The 19,314-nt window shown below is 33.9% G+C and overlaps 1 protein-coding gene across 1 annotated transcript in view; it reads left to right on the top strand.

Moving 5' to 3' along the window:
* Positions 1-19,314, top strand: part of LOC126750122 (nuclear pore membrane glycoprotein 210) — a 77,320-nt gene that overhangs the window by 12,900 nt on the left and 45,106 nt on the right. The window contains exons 5-6 of the mRNA XM_050459629.1: positions 7,166-7,731; positions 15,063-15,716. Of these exons, the coding sequence (XP_050315586.1) occupies positions 7,166-7,731; positions 15,063-15,716 (1,220 nt within the window). The remainder of the gene's footprint in view (positions 1-7,165; positions 7,732-15,062; positions 15,717-19,314) is intronic.

Here is a 19,314-nt window from a genome sequence, read left to right on the forward strand (position 1 = left end):
CAAAATTCAAAGCTGATAGTAGATCTAAAGCATCAATTTGGTTGTTACATATTTTAAATAAAAACATCAAAATTCCCACAAACAGCAGATTGCCGAAGAGACAGTGCATCAAACCTTGAAAGCAATAACTTCTCACTGAAACTCCTCTCAGGGTATACACCATCCAACTTAAAACTAATGTATGTATTTGTAAAATTTTCGTTGAACTGATTCCAACATGTGAATATGCACTGCATAATTAAAAAACCATACTAGAGAGTATGCCTCTCTAGGGCTGATTTCACTAATGAGTTAAACAAAATTGTCCTGCTTGTATTAGAAAATAGTTCTTTTGATCTTATAATGAAGCCTAGGGCCTTTAAGGAAGATCTTATGATGGTATCTATATGACTATTTAAGTAAGTCTTTTATCAACACAGACCCCCAGGTCACAATTTGGAAGTGTGATATCATTTATTACGTAACCGAAGTCAATCTCATCGTTGAGCAAGGAAATTTACATCTTATTACATTTCTGAAGATTAAGTGGCTGTCTGTTAATTTCTCACCATTCATAAACCCTATCAAGATCAGCCTGAAGCTGCATACAGTCATGACGACTCTTAACAAGATGAAGAATCTTCATGACATCCGCAAACAGTAGAAACTCACTGCCGATATTCGTGGAAATGTCATTAATAAAGATCAAAAACAAAAATGGAGCAAGATTGCTACCCTGCGGCACCACTTAGGCAATTTAATGAAATGATCTAAACTCATTAAAGTCCACAAATTGAGGTCTATCTACTAGGAAATGGAAAGTTTATTAGATGTTCATTAAAACCTATTTTATAAGGCTTTTTCGAAAGAATTCCACGGTCCAATCTATCGAAGGCCTTAGCAAAATCTGTGCAGATTACATCAAGTTGGTATATGCAGTTTTAGTCTCATATGCGTTCCGCAGAAATGATGTTAGATTAGTGACTGTTGATGTACACTGAAAAAAACCATGCTGACTAGGTAAAATAAGATGTTTAATTTGATGAAACAGGTTGCTATCAATGCGTGTCTCAAAGACTTTAGAAAAGTTCGACAAAATAGAGATTGGACGATAGTTCTCCACCATATTTCATATAATTTTATTTTCATATTATTAATTTTTGCTTGTTTCAAGCATTGGGAAAAGTGTTTGTATGTAGTGACAAATTAAAAAGTAAACCCAGAGGTTCAGCGAAAGCAGAAGCACCATCACGTAGGAGAAAGGAAGAAACGCTGTGAAGCCCTGCAGCCTTTATTTTTTAATTTTTTTAAGGATGATAATATATTCACATTTAATTCATAGATATGAATATTTTGAGAAGCAGATTATACATACTTGGCTAAAATCAGCAGATAGAGTGGAGCTGTTAAAGACGCTATCGAATAAATTTACAAAAGCATTTACAATTTGCAGGGGAGAATTATTATTGTAGTTCAAAATATTGGGGATTCTAGATGTGTTTCTTGCTTGTATAAATTTCCAAAAATGGGATCATGATGTATAGAATTTTCGGTATTTACCATATAAACCCTATACTCTACATCAATATAGATAGGACTTTATTGATGCTCGCAAGGCCTTATAAGCATTATACTCAGCTCATGGTTTAGTTCTTTTTCATCTACTATATGTCTCCTTCAGAGCTGCGACAATTTGGGCAGTATACCAGCTGGGATAGTGATACTTATTTTTTCTATGTCTATAACGAGGAACTACTCTGTCAAAGACATCATTGAAACTGAAAACTGCTCCATTAACATCATCAAATTCATAAAGAAAATTCTACTGAACCTTAGAGATAAGCTGATATAGCATGGGAAAGTTAGCCCCTCTAAAATTATAGTTAAAACTTTAAGGGTTTGGTTTAAAGTTATAATTCTTATTGGCTTCTGCTCTAAATGATATAGCAATAGAGGGATATTAACCATCCTATGGGACAAGTGAGACATATCAACAGTGCATGAGAGATTAGCAAGTATTAGACCAAGGATATTACTCTGTATATTACCAATATATTAAATTACAGATATTATAATTATAATATATATTGATATTAAAATCACCCATGATTTAAACTTTCTGGTTTTGTATACAGTTAAGAACAGAGATATAGTCAAACAAGAACCCGTAACCTTCAATTGGAGAATTAGGTGGCACATAAATAGCAAATATAAAAATAAATTTAGAGTGCCCAGCAGTATCTTGCAGCAAACAACATCCGCCTGTGGAATCTGATTCTCCAGGTCTATGAGATCAACTTTGATTGAAGATAGATCATTCAGCACACCAAGCATTCCAAGTTCATGTCCTTACGATATACAGTGTAATCACCCGAGAACAACTCGCTGTCGTAGACCCCATCCTGTAGCCAAGTTTCAGATGCTGCAACCACATCATACTCGCCTTCACATACAGATTATAAAAAACATGAGTTTTACTGTTAAGACATCGAAGATTCTGATACAATACAGAAAGCTTCCTGTTACACAAATTACTCAGTTTAAATGCTGCCCATAACCAGATATAATTTTTGAAGCGCTGTTGCTATAAACAATTTTCAGGTATATTTTTGATCTTCTTGGAACATTTTATCAAGTGGAAACAACATCAGCAGAAGTGCATATCACCTTAATGGGTCTACACTTATTATCAGCTTTTTTGCCTAAAAGCATTAGTGCTCCCAGCATCAAGGGATTGATTGGCACAGCAACTACAGACCACACCACTTAACATTGTTGATATTCTCTACAGATTCTAAGTAAACAGTGAAAAATCATAAAATTCCAATCCAATAGCACTAGTCCCTGCTTGTAGTAGTGTTGATAGACTTGCTTGACTTAAATGTGGCGAGTTCTTTTCAAGCTAAGCCATAGGCTTAGTTAGGAGGGCATTATGACTCTTAAGAAGATCATTTTTATTTTCCACTTCCCTAAGCAGTTTTTTTTAGATAATTATGTTATCTCCACCTGAAATGCTGAAAGAGATTAATATATTGGTTGCTGGGCAATGCATAATCTTAGTTAGTTTCCTATCTTTTTTGGCAACACACTTCGATTCACATACATAGCAAGTCATAATATTAGATTGACTCATGATATTGACCCAATAAAATCGTAAGTGAATACAGAGTGAATGAACTTTAAAATGGCTGTAGAGAAATAATTGTACTAAAAATTGTTCAAATACAACTCATATGAAGAACTACAAAATACCATTCGAAAATAGGCCCAGGAACTTAGCAGAAACACCTGCATACCATATTTATCTGGGCAATCGGATCAACAATGGAAAAGAATTTTAGCGCAATATACACTTTAATCGTCCATCAAGTTTCTTTTGTGAATATTAAAGAGCACAAATGCACAATTTGTTAATCAGCACGTCCATTAGAACTGCCGACTTTCAAAATTTCCAATGATGACACTCAGGCATTAAAATTAACTATGAGCGTATGAAAAGCACAAAATATGGAGAGCAAAATATACGTGTTCTTTACTTTACAATAAATAACCAATAAAAAAATGTTAGTTTATAATAATTTTTATTTAACAACTTACAATACAAATAAATGAAAATTGGCTGTTAATAGTTCAGCGGATTGGTTCGAAAATCCCACCGCCAACTTCATTACACTCAACTCAAGGAATAACTTCGAGTGTAGTTCTTTGGAAGGCATCATGTCATTTCTTAATGCGGGCAGTACAATGCATAATCTTAAGGTTTAACTCGTCTGACGTATTTACTTTTTCTTGAGAAAATTTTCAGCTATCATCACAATTCAACATATATGGGAGTAAGGTCAGACGACCTTGGTGGCCAACTGATAAGATCACCGCGGCCAATTCAACGTCCCGCGAAACTTTGATTCAGGTATTGTGTCACTTGGCGGGTGTAATGTACGGGAGGTCTGTCGTACTGAAAAATCATATTCATTCGTGAATTCAAAGGAATATTGAATGACCTCTATTGACATATTGTTCTGTAGAAATCTGTCAACAATTTCTTACCACGCATTTACGGAGAATAGATGTTGGAAATTCGATTCAGCAGCGGCAATTGGATTTTCATCAGACCACCGATGCCAGTGATAAAGGTTTATGATGAAAGGTCTAGGCAAGTGGTTACGTTTTTTTTCTCGCTTCTTTCTACAACTCCGTGTATTATCAGTTTGTATTTTTTTGATAATCATTCCCGTTGATGTAATTTTGTCTTTAAGCTGATGACCTCTTCTTGAAGATTTTTATTAACTGCCCTAAGCTCATTAACTTCACTTTGGAGCTCCTGTTTCAGATTGCGAATTTCCTCACTCTCACTTAATTCTTCTTTAGTTTGTATAATTTCTTTTGTTATTGCTTGATTGGAGGCGATTAATGATTTCACTTTGCGAGCGGTTCCATTTATTAAAACAAAAAATATTAAATAATTTACGAACTTGCTTAAATCAGTTTGGTATATAGTATGCCAATTTGGAGCAGAAATTCCCACTGAGAAAAGAAAAATTTTAAAATCGGCTGATAAGATTGTAGCCTTTAATGTTATTGTTTATGTCTATTCTAGAGGCCAAACGCTTCTGCGCTGTATTTCATTACACTTCTTATTTAATGGAAAATATGAAATTACAGTAGATATACATATGAATCTTGATATTATCGGGTTCAAATCTTGGCTAATTTAGATCACTTTTTATAACTAAATTACTCATGGAGCACAATTTTCGATGTTGTATTTGTAAAGGTGACCCAATACGAATTAAAAGTTAAAACATGGTTGCATCCTGGTAATTGGAGTACGAAACTCTTATCTAGCTTAAAAAAAACATATTTTAACAGAAAATGATTTCTTAAGCCATAATCATATTTAGGAGCATTAAAATTTCAGAGATTCAATAAATTCGTAGCATCAATCAATTTGCACAGAAACAAAATATCTTGCTGCCTTCATCGTAATGCTAATGAGGGGATTTCCAATAAACTTTGACTGTATACATACCTCTATAGTTTTGTACATTATCTCTATTACCTAATTTAAAAATAGGATATTGCAGACATTGTTCCAAAAGGAGAAAAAAACTCCTTCTTAGAGAACCATAATACCTCAATAAATATGGAGGTATTTTATCAGGTCCATATGAAGCAAAAAGGTCAACAGCTGTTTGCCCATTGGAGGCAGTATCTTTATTTAATTGCATAGTTTCAGGAGTTCACCAAGAAATCTCTTCATATTTGCTATGTGCTTCTAGAAGAGCTCTGGTTGTTTTTTAAGTTCGGACTCCATTTTGTTAATATAGATAAATATAACAACTTTAATAAAGAATTATATGGTATTGTACCCAAAGGTGTATTATTAATAATCCTATCATCATAACCATTGACCCTAACAATTGTTTCTTTCTTTTTTGTTAAATCTGATCTTACTTAGAGGAAATGAAACTTAATAATGTACTAAGAAATGCATATTATGTTGAAAACAATGCTTTGAGTCACTAGTTGTGTATCCAAAAGTAATTGTTTCTCTTCTATAAATTTAAAATAACTAACCTATTATTATTTTTGATAACAAGAGTATTTAAGAATGGAAGTTTGTTATTTGTGTTTTTTTTTCACCCCAGAATTTTAAATGGCAATGGGGAGCAATTGGCACATCGTTTTAAAAGGCGTGTAATTTTATTTTCAGTGCTATCCTATTTTGTTGCTTTTTATCTAGAGACCAATTGAATGACCTCCAAGATGCCCGGATTTAGTACTTTTAGACTTCTTTCATTGGGTACATCTTAAATCCATTGTTTATAAAACACAGCCTGGTGATGTTGCTGATCTTAACAGACAATTTGCAGCAGAATGCCAGTCAATTCCCGGTTTTCTGAAATGTCAGGCAGGAGCTCGAAAACAAGCTTTATTATTGTTTATAGAGAAATGAATACCATTTTAAGATAGTAAAATAATAAATTAAAAGAAAATTAATTCCTTAAACTACAATAAATAAACTACTTCTCTTCCTATTATTCAACGATTTTAAGAGTGTAATCTACTTTTCTAATTATTTGTATTACAGGGAGATCTAATGCCATAGTCATTTCGTAAAGCCGAGGAAGGACGTGGTGATTGCGGTAGGATCGATGATTAATTTGGTTTATACCGCGTGACATAATATCACGTATACAGGGTGTTACTTAAAGGTATGTCATAATTTAAAAGGGACATTCCTGGACCGATTTTAAGTCAAAAAGTTCATATAAACATGGGCCCTAAAATGATTAGTTTTTAAGATACAGGGTGTTAAAGTTTTATTGATTTAAGTTGATAATTAAGATAAAATCATAATTTTTTTCGTAAGTCAATGGCATAGTATTTTTTTTGTAAAATTGTATTAAAAATTCATCATAGCTACGCCACTGGTTGCTAAAAAAAAGTAAGTGAACATCTAAAAAATGTGTTTTTATGCCATAATATCCTGTGCCAAAATTCAGTTCAATCTTTTTAAACCGTATTTGAAAAATTTATTAAAAACGAAAAAAAAAAATAAAACTTTAACTTGCTTAGTTTTTGAGATCCTGTATCTCAAAAACTAAGCAAGTTAAAGTTTTATTTTTTTTTAAGCATTTTAGGACCCATGTTTATATGAAGTTTTCGACTTAAAATCGGTCCAGGAATGTCCCTTTTAAATTTTGACATACCTTTAAGTAACACCCTGTATATGTAACCTTATTTGTCAAATAAGAATGAAACATAATATATTTTATTTTTAAAATAAAATAGCATTCAATATGTTGTTCTTTACTGTACATTTATTAAATTAAGAGTATGCAGCAGCATTTTAAAAGGTGTTCTCCTGTTGCAAAGTAGTATAGCTCTCAGGCAAAAGTTTTGCAATGTTTATCGTGTCTTACGTTGGTCTATACGTAGAAAACTAAACACGGTTTCACAGCAGTCGAAATAAGGGACAATTATTGATTTGTAGATTGTAAGTCTTATAAATAACGAACAAAAATCTTTTTTTTTGTTGCTATTTTTCGTTTTACATATTCATAGTGCACTGACAGATTTAACTCAGGATCTAGAATTTCTTTTAAATACTTGACAGGTTCAACATGCTCTATTATCGTTTGATTCATAAGATTTTTGTATTAAACTGATTTTTGCTCATTAGGTATTGTTAGCCAATCAGGACATGTCCGCACACATTCGAACGGTTTCTTTGAAGTCTCTGCGGTGATGATGCGCAACCACCACAACCGACAATCGGCCAAATTCATGATCCTACCCCCCACCCGGTTGGAAATCGTCGAGTTCGTCATGGAAGCGGAAATCGGTTCCCCCGTTTATCTCCACATCGCCCTATACGCCGAAGACTCGCATCCAGATGGAACCACCACCTTGGTACCGTTCACAAGCTGTCAAGAACTACCATTCCAAGTACGTCAATCAGACGTCAAGTTTAAACAAAATAAGACGGCCGTGTTGCCACCAGTTGGGATCTCGTGTGGCAACATCGCGATGATCGGATTGAACGTCGGTACAACTAAGGTGACCGTGACGTACTTTCAAGATGGTAAAGCATTGGAGGATTCAGTGACGGTGAGCGCGTATCGACCGTTGCAGCTCTTGCAGCCGAGGAAGGACGTGGTGATTGCGGTAGGATCGATGATTAATTTGGTTTATACCGGAGGGCCAAGGCCTTTGGTCGGAAGGAATAGCGAACATCAAAAAGTAGTGGTAAGTTAATTATTTTATTAGGCAAATTTCGGATATTTCGGAATAAGAAATCGGTAATTTGACATGAATTCGGAAAAGCTGGTAATTTTGCGACTACATTTTATAAAGAATGGATGGCGTACTATTTCATTCTTCAGTCTTTTTATAATATATGAACGCTTCAAATAAGTATTGTCCATATTATATTAAGAAGTAATAAATCATTGTAAAAATGCTGACTAAAATATTCATCTCTATTATAAGGAATATTCTCCCTGAATTTAATTTGAAAAAGCCGAGATGATTTGGTGAAAGTCTTAAACAATAGCTTATGAATATTTTATATTGGTATAAGAGTTTGCTAAGATTCAAGGAAAAATCCTGGAAAACGTGTACAATATCAATCAATAAAATCAATAAAAAAATATATCAAGACAAAATTAATCACCAATGAAAGAATGTCGATGTTTTCGGAAGGGATTGGAGAGTCTTAGGTAACATAAAATGATGAGCAGAAGCAGAATGGGAAAGGGAAACCTATTTAACATTTTTCTTTAGAATTGAATTCCAAAACTATGTGGTTATTTTAATTTCAATAACGAAAAGGACCATATGGAAGTTTATTGGATAAATCTATCAGAGCAGGAGATATTAGAGAACAACATGAACAGAAGTGGTCTTCATAGATATGGCAAGGATTAAAAAACAGCGTCGTGAATTTTCAGCAGTTTATTTCAGTTTAATTACGTCATTCTCGTTTAAGAAATCATTCTCGTTATCGTTGAAGAAATAATTGGATAAATCTTATACAACATGGATTTATTATCTTATGAGGAACCAAAAACTAAAAAGGTATTCTTGTTGAAATAAATAAACTTTGCTAGAAACGTAGATAATGAGAACAATAGAAGAAATTTTTTAAATGCTGACGGCCGCAGCTCTTCTGCGGCATTCAACGCCACTTGCACTAAAAATGTGAACATTCCGTCGCATTCTCTTAAGGGTTTTATTTAATATGAACTGTCTGACCAAAAATATTCAAATAAATAAATATCGAAATGATTAATATGCTTTCTAGAACGCCTCCCGAATAGAGAAAAAATATAACATTTCAAGCTCACACTGGTGGCTCCAAAGGAGCATTTTTCTTTAAAGGTAGTGTCATCCAAACTGCCCTCGCTGAAGAATTCGCATTCGGGTAGAACTAACCATGGACCCTCATTCACTCCTTGATTTTTCTGTCTGGATTGGCCGAGGACAAATCAATAATATTTTGACGTATCTTGGCACTTGGGGTTTTCCAAATTGTAAACGGAGCTTACCACATCAAATCATAGAATTAAATAATTTAAGATAGGAACCCTTAGATTATGTCATGGAAACAAACCCAAAGATTTGGTTTAGGGTTCTGGTTGCAAGAAAGTTAAACCTTGTTATACCTTAATATTTAATCTCTACGTTCAAAGGTACATGTATTTGAAGCATTTCTTAAAACTAATCCTGGGCTAGAATCATATGTCTTAATGAGTAATCCGATTTAAAAATTTTGTAGGGCGGCTAGGACGCCTGGGGGAGGGGGGAGGTGCGTCTATTTGCCATGAATTACAAAGCCTATTGTTGTTGCACCTACGGGAGTCGTGTGTGAGTTGGACTTCGATGCTGCTAGGATTAGTTTCTCACATTTTTACCATTTTTTCTCCATCTGGTAACTTTGACAATTTCCTTGAGACAAGTTGGAGGATTGTTTGAACAGTTTAAAGCACGGCGCCCACTGAATCGGAATCGACCGTCTCGGCACGGTGGGTAGGTACAATCGGCCGGATTTGCTTCACCTGTATTTAAATGAGGCCGCGCGCACTGAATCGGTTCGGTACGTTCGGTCGGTCGGTTTTCTCCGGCGACGATCTCATATTGTGGGGAGGGCAACTTTTGCCGATTGCACCGAAAGCCTGCGACTATTTTAGCATTTTTTCGCAAAGAGTGAGGAACTGTTTCAAAGAATTTTAAAAACCGTTGATATGATAAATATGTCAAACGAAATTTTAATCGAAGCTGTTCGCAGTTTTAGAATATTGTATGATAAACAAAACACATATTATCATGATAATTTAAGGAAAGAAAACGCTTGGGAGGAGGTATCCAAATTAACTGGATGTTCTGGTAACTGTCATTTATCATATCTTAAATCGGTGTTTTCGTTACTTACTGTTTATTAAGTTGGCATCATCAGGAGATTTTAAAACTCAGTTTTAATTATCTGAGGATGCCAACTTGGTCGGCGAAATGTGCGAGTGTGAAAGTTCTCGTTTTGGTGTTAAGTGGTGTACAACTCTTGCTTTGAATATAATTTATATTTTTCACAAATACACAAAAAACACGTTGGAATGTTATGTTATCATTTATTTTATTTGACTCTATACAGGGTGTCCCACAACGAATGCCGGCTATCTATATCTCGTAAAGTAGAGTTCAGAAATTTTTAAAATTTGACAGTATACCAACGTTGAGGCGCAGCTCTCTTAATGATACAACCATCCTCTTTAAAAAAATCCAAAATCTCCTACGCTTTTCTACCGCTTCTACTTCAGCATAGGTTACTGCAATTATAACATCCTCTTCAGAATCTGAAGAACTGCTAATTTTTTTTTAAAAACGCTTAAACGGGAGCTTAATCACAATACTTCTATATGCTCGAATAGTCGAACCACTTTTAAACGTCGTCGTGTCTTCGTTCTGCCGATTGTATGAGCGCTAGTTACCGACTGAACGGACCGAACGTGCCGAACCGACCGAGCCGATCCGATTCAGTGGGCGCTCTCCTTAACTATTACTGATTATCATCGGAGATTTTAATGTAAATTTTCTCAATTGGTGTCCACTAGGGGTAAGAATTCCCTAGATAATGTCTTTACAAGTATTCCCGAGTGTCTCTTTATCAGACCACTTGGGAATTTTCTTTAAATTCAACTAGGGCCGCCTTCAGGATGGGTGAAGCTGTACGTATTAGCGTAGACAATAAATGGGGATTATATGTATAGTTTTGATGATGTTAATATTCTTTCTGCATACCCTTATTAAGGTTGAGCTATACTACCTTGTTTCTTTTGAGTTGAAATGCAAATTCTTTTACCACAGCCAGCTCGGAGGCATTAAAGTGGTTTGACGATTCTTGGAGAGAATAATTGAGGAATAAATTTTGTCTTTTAAACCAGAAATATTGCTACCTAGTGTCTCCTGAAACTGTGCGAAATCAGCGCACTAATGCAGTAACATTGAATTGAAAAATAAAATAAGCTAGTATGTCTCCTTAAGGTTTGTGGAATAATAATATTTGACTGGTAATTGTGATCCTGGTTTTTTTTATGCTAAATGTGACTTATACTATTAGTAATTGATTTTAAGAAAAATAATCCAAGTAGGAACCTATTTCAATATCAATACACGCTTCATTACAACTAAAAAAAAATTGATTCTCGTTCCCTAACAAAATTGATTGATAACTGAGTTGAGCTGAATAACGATTTAAATTATTAATTAAAAATTTAAATTAATTTTTTGTTCTAGTAGCCCTAATCTAAATTTTATTCACTACTCCGAAAAATTGTTCGTTTTGAATATTAATAATAATTATCTATTTACCGATATATGTATGATAAATAAAATACGAAATATGTTCCAGACATAATTCTTTTATAATATTATGCGCTGGTATAAATAGCAACTAGGGCCATATTTTATTAGAGTATTTTTTCGTGCCTATATATCTTATTATCCAGTAATATATATTAAACCCAAATAAAGAACCATTAAAATAAATACATTTTAATTGATTACTGTGATTAAATGCTTGGTACAAGAAGTTTTACTACTATAACTTAGAAAGCCTAAAAAAGAGATTTTTCTGTTTAGTCTACTGTTTTATATACATGCTGGGCCAACTCAGTTTTGGGTGCGGAAACCAATGTGCTATTTAACAATTGAAAATCTATGCCACAAGTTAAAAAGAGAACGGTAGCTTATTTTCAGTTTAAGCAGACACAGTCATAAAGGGCATTTTCCCCGGTTGTCTTACAGTTGCAATAGGCATACCCATATGTACATAAAAAAAGTTCTTAAATGGATCCCAAGAATTATTGCCCAATTTTTTAGTCTCAATTTTTGTTTTTGAGACCTTACCGAAGACTCAAACAGAAGATTACTTTGACCAAAATTCATTGCCTTATAATAGGCAACATGGTTTTAGACATCAATAAATTAAAAACACTTGAGGGAAAAAGTAGTCACTAGACCTATGTGACAAGATCCTGGATGGTTTTGAGTGTAGTTTTCACTCTCAGGCAACATTTTACGATTTGTCAAAAGCCTTTGATTGCATTGGGTATAGTATACTTTTTAAAAATCTTGTCTATTATAGATTTGACTATTAATTTACTCCAATCCTACCTATCAAACAGCAGACAATATTTTAATTTTGAGGGTGGCAAGTTCTAAAGTTTGCTGATGACACATGGGGTCGTACGGAGCTCTGTTCCTTCATCATTAAAACAGTTTTAATCTTCTCCTGAAGAATGCCACATAGCTGTGTTAGAGGAGCACGTGCCGAAAAAAAAATGAGTTTTGGTCGGTGGAACACTGTTGTGGTTTTATACTACTATTATTAAGTTATTTATATTCTAAATATTGATATTTTATTGGCTAAAATAAAATGAGATTATCTGCAAAGTCTACACAGTTAACAGGCAGAAACAACTATTGGTGTGTCGAGATTTTTGATTAAAGACATGACCTCAGATGTTTATCCTTAGGGCACTTTTTTTTTTTAATTAATTTATTAGTGTCTTTGATGTATAAACAGAACATAAGTGCAAGACTAGTACTAGACTCAGTACTACAAATTAGCAATCTCATATAACAACAGTTGATGTAAAATGAATACATTAAAGGCATATAGAAAAATTATTATTCTATCCCAACTGTTGAAGCTTTAAGTTTGTAGGTTTTTTTTTCTAATAATAATAATACAGATTAGTAGCCCTGGGCGCTGATGGTGCATTCTGATAATAGTTTTTTAAGCAGAATGCAACACAAGACATGACATAACTAAGTGTACATTTGGAAGAATAATAAGGTTGCTTGACAAACTTAAGCAACATTAAAATGTCGTATGAACTGAAGTGACTTACAAGTGAAGAGTTATAAAACATGCCTTTACTACTGAAAATCATGGCAAAAGTCTGATTTATATCTGCGTTATAGCCGGGAAATGTTAGAATAATAATAATTTTAAATAATATTCTGGAGCTTAGATTTCATGCATTTGTCGTTAGCGAAAGATTAGTAATATATTTATTTACTACAGATGCAATATTATAAGAAAATGATCGCTTAAAAATTTCTTTTCGATATCGTGGAATATCTAAACGCCGTCTATTTCTAACATTAGCCTGATAATGAATATCAGCTCTAAATACCACCCTATCCAAAAGATATTGTGGGCACCTTATCTTAAGAATATTGTAGCAAAATACCACATAATGTAACTCTCTCCTCGATGACATACTATTAAGCCACTCAAGATCTTCTAACTTGTGCGACACTCCATATGGCCTGCGAATACCAAAACATGTAAACCTTATACATGTATTTTGCAACTTTTGTATGCGCTTTTTATCTCTGTTGTCTAAACAAGGGCGATACACAGCATCACAAAAGTCAAAATGAGAAAGAATGAGAGAGTCGCACAGCATTCGCTTAGTATCTACATTCAACTCATGGCGCTGCGGATTTAAAGTTTTCAACATTGAATAGGCTTTCTGCAATTTTGATGTCACATGATATGAGAATCTTAATCCTATATCAATGTACAAACCGAGACTTTTGCAAATATCTTCAAATACGATAGGCTCGTTATTAATTTGTATCTTTAAATTTTCCAATAGGTCCCGCCTTAAATTTTGTTTGGTAAACAACATCGCAACAGATTTCTTAGGGTTTAACTTTAAGCCATGTTTTACAGATAAATTATATAGACTTGACAAGTCTTCATTTAAACAGTCATCAGCATTGCCCGGATTTGACGTATCAAAAGACAACATTAACTGAGTATCATCAGCATAACTATGATGTTTAATATACTTTAAACATTTAAACAAAACGCCCGTATAAATTAAAAAAAGAAGAGGACCAAGAACACTGCCCTGTGAAACTCCCATAACTACAGCCATGTCTTCCGAAAAATTGTTATTTAAAAAAACTCTTTGCTTTCGATGTGTGATAAAGCTTTCCACGAGTTTCATTGCAGCATTAGAAAATCCTGCAAAACCAAGTATCGTACAATAAAAGTTCGTAATTAAGCATATTGAAAGCTTTGCTATAATCTAGCATCACTAGTACAACGGATTCGTTTTCATCTAAAGATCGAATAATATTATCCGTCACATCGCATAGAGCAGTTATAAAAATATGTTTTTATTAAAGTTAATTTATTTTTATCTGTTGCGCCATTTGACGGAAAATAGCAATCTGTAAGGTCTCACAATCGGAAATATATAATTAAAAATCAAAGGAAAATTATTCACTAATTTCTCACTTATGCTTGCCACTGAGACATTCGATATGCCGAACATCTCGATCCTCTCTTTTTTCAATTTTAAGTCAATCAAATGTTATGATATAGTCAATGATTTATTATTGGAAATAAATATATTGATTCAACCCAAGACTTGAGTTAGGCAGACGTGTAATAAACAGTATGAGTCCACGATGTGGTAATCCAAAAGATGGAGAGAATCATTTTGAGTAAAATCCTACAAGTTTTACCAACATAGATCTATTGAATAAATATAACTCTTTACATATCTACCCTAATCTTTATCCAAATTATTATACCATAGGCTGTTGATTCCTTTCTTCTATATACTTGAGCTGCCCGTTACTCCCGCTACCGGCCGGTATTTTCGATAGTCGGCAAGGTTTTACCGGATTAGTTACTTAATTTGAGTACTAGTGAAGTATACATTCAAATGCTTCGAATGCATGAAAATGGTTCCCTTTTAAGTGCTTGTCCACTCCTCTCACGTCTGGTTCCTCGTTCATTTTTAGGAGGGAAATGAGGAATTTTGGTGTTAGCGAGCAGACATATTTTTAGATATAGGGGTCATTTAAAATTTACTTAGAGAAGTGAGATTAATATAAGTATTTAAATAATTACTGCAAGTAATGCTAATGCAATTACTGAACATCAAGTGATTCATATTTCTTATCCGGTATAACTGCAGTTCTCGGAGAACCATCCTGTATAATTTTACAATATAGTCCATTATTCTATCCTGTATATATTTCCATTTTCTTAGGTAAGCGAAGACGAAACCATCGCAACCGGCCAAGACGTAACCCAATTCCACTCCATCCAAGGTGAAGACTTCACAGTCATCCAAGTCCTCTGCCGAAAACTGGGGGAAACCGACATGAAACTAATGATCTCAAACACCCCGAGTTCGACGGGCTGCCAGGGCCAAAAGAGCACCGTCACCACCCGAGTGATCTGCGGTAAACCGCGGAAAATCACTTTGCAACCCGAACTGGAAATCTCCGACAGTCACAATTGTCCAATGGATCTCAGTTCCGGTAACGTCGTAGTACAGAGCACCAAAGTTATCGATATCGACGTGACCGTATGGGACGATTGCGGCAATCGCTTTTTAAACTTTTCTAGTTTGAACTTGGAGTGGCGAGTGACTCCGTTCGAATCCGGTATAGTACTTAGTAAAGACGGGATTTTTGCGAAAAATATCTCGTTGGGGACGGTACCGGTGGCTGATAGAAGCTATCAGTCGTTTATGCCGCATATAGATGTCGGGCCTTTAGAAATTAACGTCACCGTGCAGGGGTACAACAAGGCGATTTTGAGTAAAAACTCTGTGAAGGCTGAATGGCCGGAGTTTTTGTCTCCCGAGGACAAGGACACCGAATTACAGCCGATTAAAGCCTCGCTGTCATTGTATTTGGTACGTAATATTGATAATTTATTAGACTATTAAAAAAATATTTAAAATAATCAGAAGCTGGATGTGCAATGGGACCCACTCGTGTATTTTTTCGAGGTTTCTAGAGAAAAGAGGACATTCATTAAATAATATTTTTGATATTTTGTGGTAAAAGATTTTGAAGAGGAATTAAGAAATTTGGTTTAAAAAAACCTAATATAATTAATTCTAGTTAAATATGTTTGGTGTAATTAAGAGCATCAACAGACCTAAAAATGAAGGGTTATTTTTCATATTTCCATCTCTACAAAACAAAAATCGATTGACTTCTCCTCAATTATCTTTTGACAAATAAAAAAAAGTAATTGCACATTGTAAAACAATAGCAAGTTAACTCCTTTTTAATAGAACACCTTGTGAAAAATTTGTCCAAAAAGAAAGGTGTTTTTATTCCGATTTAAAATATATATCGGGTATCAATTTGCAAACTTTGCAACCCCTAATAACTCTTTCACACGTCAATTTTATTTGTAAAGCGCATACTTTAAAAACCCTTGGAATCACCCTGGTAGATGTCAACCTTAGATGCTTCGCGTGTCAAAGTTGTAGAAACAGTTACAAAATATCAGTTTTTTTTTCTCAAATTCCAATAAGCGGCAACTTCCAGGGTAGCCTTCCCCTGCTTCCTCGCTACGCTCATCGGTGGCAGCGTTTCTAATCTTATTTGGAGATAGGCAAAGGAAGCTTGAAGATGTAGGTCAAACAGTAATCTAATAAAATTGCGATATAATTAGTGTAAATAGTTAATTTGCGTTAATTCGGTATCTTCTCATTGAAATTCCACAAAAAAAGCCTTGCTATTTTATAAACAATACTAAAAATACGTTGTTTTATAACATGGTAAGTAAATTTAAAAGATATAGCGTAAACAGGAATCTTGTTGTTAATTCGCTTTTGCTTGTTGAGCTATTCAGTGATAACTTTTATTAGGTGCCTAAACTGTGATAATGGTTTATTTTCTTCAAGAAAAAACAAAGAAATCAAAATCGTGAAATCCATCACCGATATGTAATGGAAAAAAAGCAATACAAAATAAACTCACGAGTAACAAATGAAGGAACTGAAATTAAGGTTTTGAGATTATTTGATGCAGAGCCCACCTGCTCCTTGCGGACAGTATCAGAATAGATAGGATTATTACACGACACAATAAGGAAGGCACTAAAAATGCATAAACTCAATCCATACAAAAATCAGATACTTCAAGAACTCCTATAACGCTGATTTTGATAACAGAATAGTTTTATGAAATCGTGATTCGTCAAGTAAACGCCATCCCTAATATTATATCAAATAACTGTTTCCTCTTTGAATGTTAATTTTTTCTAAATGGATATGTTAACAAACAATTGTCGATATTGAAGAGACAAAACTCCGAATATTTTTCGAGAAGGATATGCACAGTATCCTCAGGAAGTTAATGTTTGGGTTGGTATTCTTAGAAATGCTATTATTGGTGCTTGTTTTATTGAAGGAAACCTGACAGGTGATCTGTACCTTAATATGCTTGAAGAGACTATTGATCCTCTTATTACCTGTGAGCTAGAAACTCAAATTGGTACAAATGGTAATTCAGTTTTACAGGAGGATTTGTTATTCCAGCAGGACCGGAGCCCCACCTCATTATTTTCTTCTGGTCCTACATTGGTTAAACCATAGCCTGCCAGATAGATGGATCGGCAGAAGGGGACCAATTGAATTGACTCTAAGATTGCCGGATTTAACACCCTTATACTTGTTTCTTTGGGGGCATCTTAAATCAATTAAATCAACTATAGAATTTTGCGAAAACAACAAATTCAGCGCATCGAAAAAATTTAAGCTTTCCCTTCCGTATAGAAGATATATAATAAAATATTTATAAAATTATTCAAAACATGAAAACTAATGCTTGTGGCACAGATAAAATCACGTCATCTATGTTAAAATATTGCAGTACATTTATTGATCCTTGCATAACTAATATTATTAACAGTTGCATAGAATAAAATTATTTTCCTCAAAGTTGGAAATCTGGAATAGGAATACCTTTACCAAGATCAAAAAAACCAGAGACCTTTAATGATTTAATATAATAATTATAGCAATTTTACCTGCCATTTTGAAAATAATGGAGAAAATTTTACACAACCAGATGTACTCATATTTAAATGATAATGGTATGATCTCAGAATTGCAAAACGGGTTTTGTAAGGGGTATTCCGCATCCTCCGCCTTGGCTGTGGTAACTGATAATATAATTAAGGCATTGAATCATGGACTTAAAGGTATTGTTATACTATTAGATTACTCCAAGGCGTTTGACACTATAAATCATCGACTCTTGTTAGCAAAGCTAAGATATTACGGTTTTGACGTCGACGCACTGTCACTCATTGCATCGTATTTCTCTCACAGGTCACAAAAAGTGTTTGTTAATGGTGTGTACTCGGAGTCTAGTGCCATACTATCAGGAGTACCTCAGGGCTCTATTCTTGGTCCTCTTTTCTTTATTATTACACGTCTGAACTTATAAGCTCTCTTCATGTCGGAAGTTACAAGCTTTTGCTGAGGATATCCAGATGTACTATCACTTCTCTTCAAAAGACTTTCTTACTTAAACAACCTAAAAGATGTCTCTAAAAAATACGGTCTTCAACTTAATCCATCAAAATCAAAACTCATGCTGTTTGGCAAAAGAAATCAAAAAGAATACTTAAAAAATAATATTAAAATTAAAATAGATGACCAAATATTACCATTTTGTTATTCTGCTCGTAATCAGGGTGTTATACTTGATTGTCAGCTTAATTTTTCCGATCATGTTATGCAACTTCTACATATATCGCTTAAACAACTATATTCCAACAGAAACCTTTTAAGTACGAAGTTAATGGCAATGTTATGTGAAACGATTGTACTTTCCCACTTTAACTATGCTGATTTTATTTATCGTCCTTGTCTTCGTCAAGCGGAACAATATCGTATTCAAAAGGTGCAGAATACATGTATTCGTCTAATTTTTATTTTAAGAAAATCAGATCACGTATCACATAAAAGTAATGAGTTGAACTGATTAAATATGTCAAACCGTAGAACTCAATATTTGGGTATTTTTATGCATGGTTTAATTACTAAATCAAAATTCATATGTAAATCTCTAAAGAATAAATTTAAAACCAATTTGAGCGTCCATGATATAAATACCAGAAATAAATTTAAATATATTATTCCTCGACATAATACAAGAACATACAAGACATCTTTTTCTTATAATGCAATAGAAACATGTAATTCCTTGCCAAACAATGATTTACTACTTCATAATTTAACTAAGTTTAAGTCAGGATTTAGGTTGTAAAGGGTGTCCCAATAAGAGCGCACGTTTTAATTGGTAGATAAAAGTCATAATTTATTTTAAACTGAGTGTTATTTATATTTTAACGTAAAGCTAATACACTGCAATTAAACGTGAAAAATAATATCTGGCAAATGGCCGCCTCGACTTTCGTGACAGACTTTTATTCGTTTTGAGACATTTTCAATTACATTTTCACATAATTGCGTCCCAATTTCGCTA

The sequence above is a fragment of the Anthonomus grandis genome, chromosome 2, assembly GCF_022605725.1.
Source record: "Anthonomus grandis grandis chromosome 2, icAntGran1.3, whole genome shotgun sequence".
Lineage (NCBI taxonomy): Eukaryota > Metazoa > Arthropoda > Insecta > Coleoptera > Curculionidae > Anthonomus > Anthonomus grandis.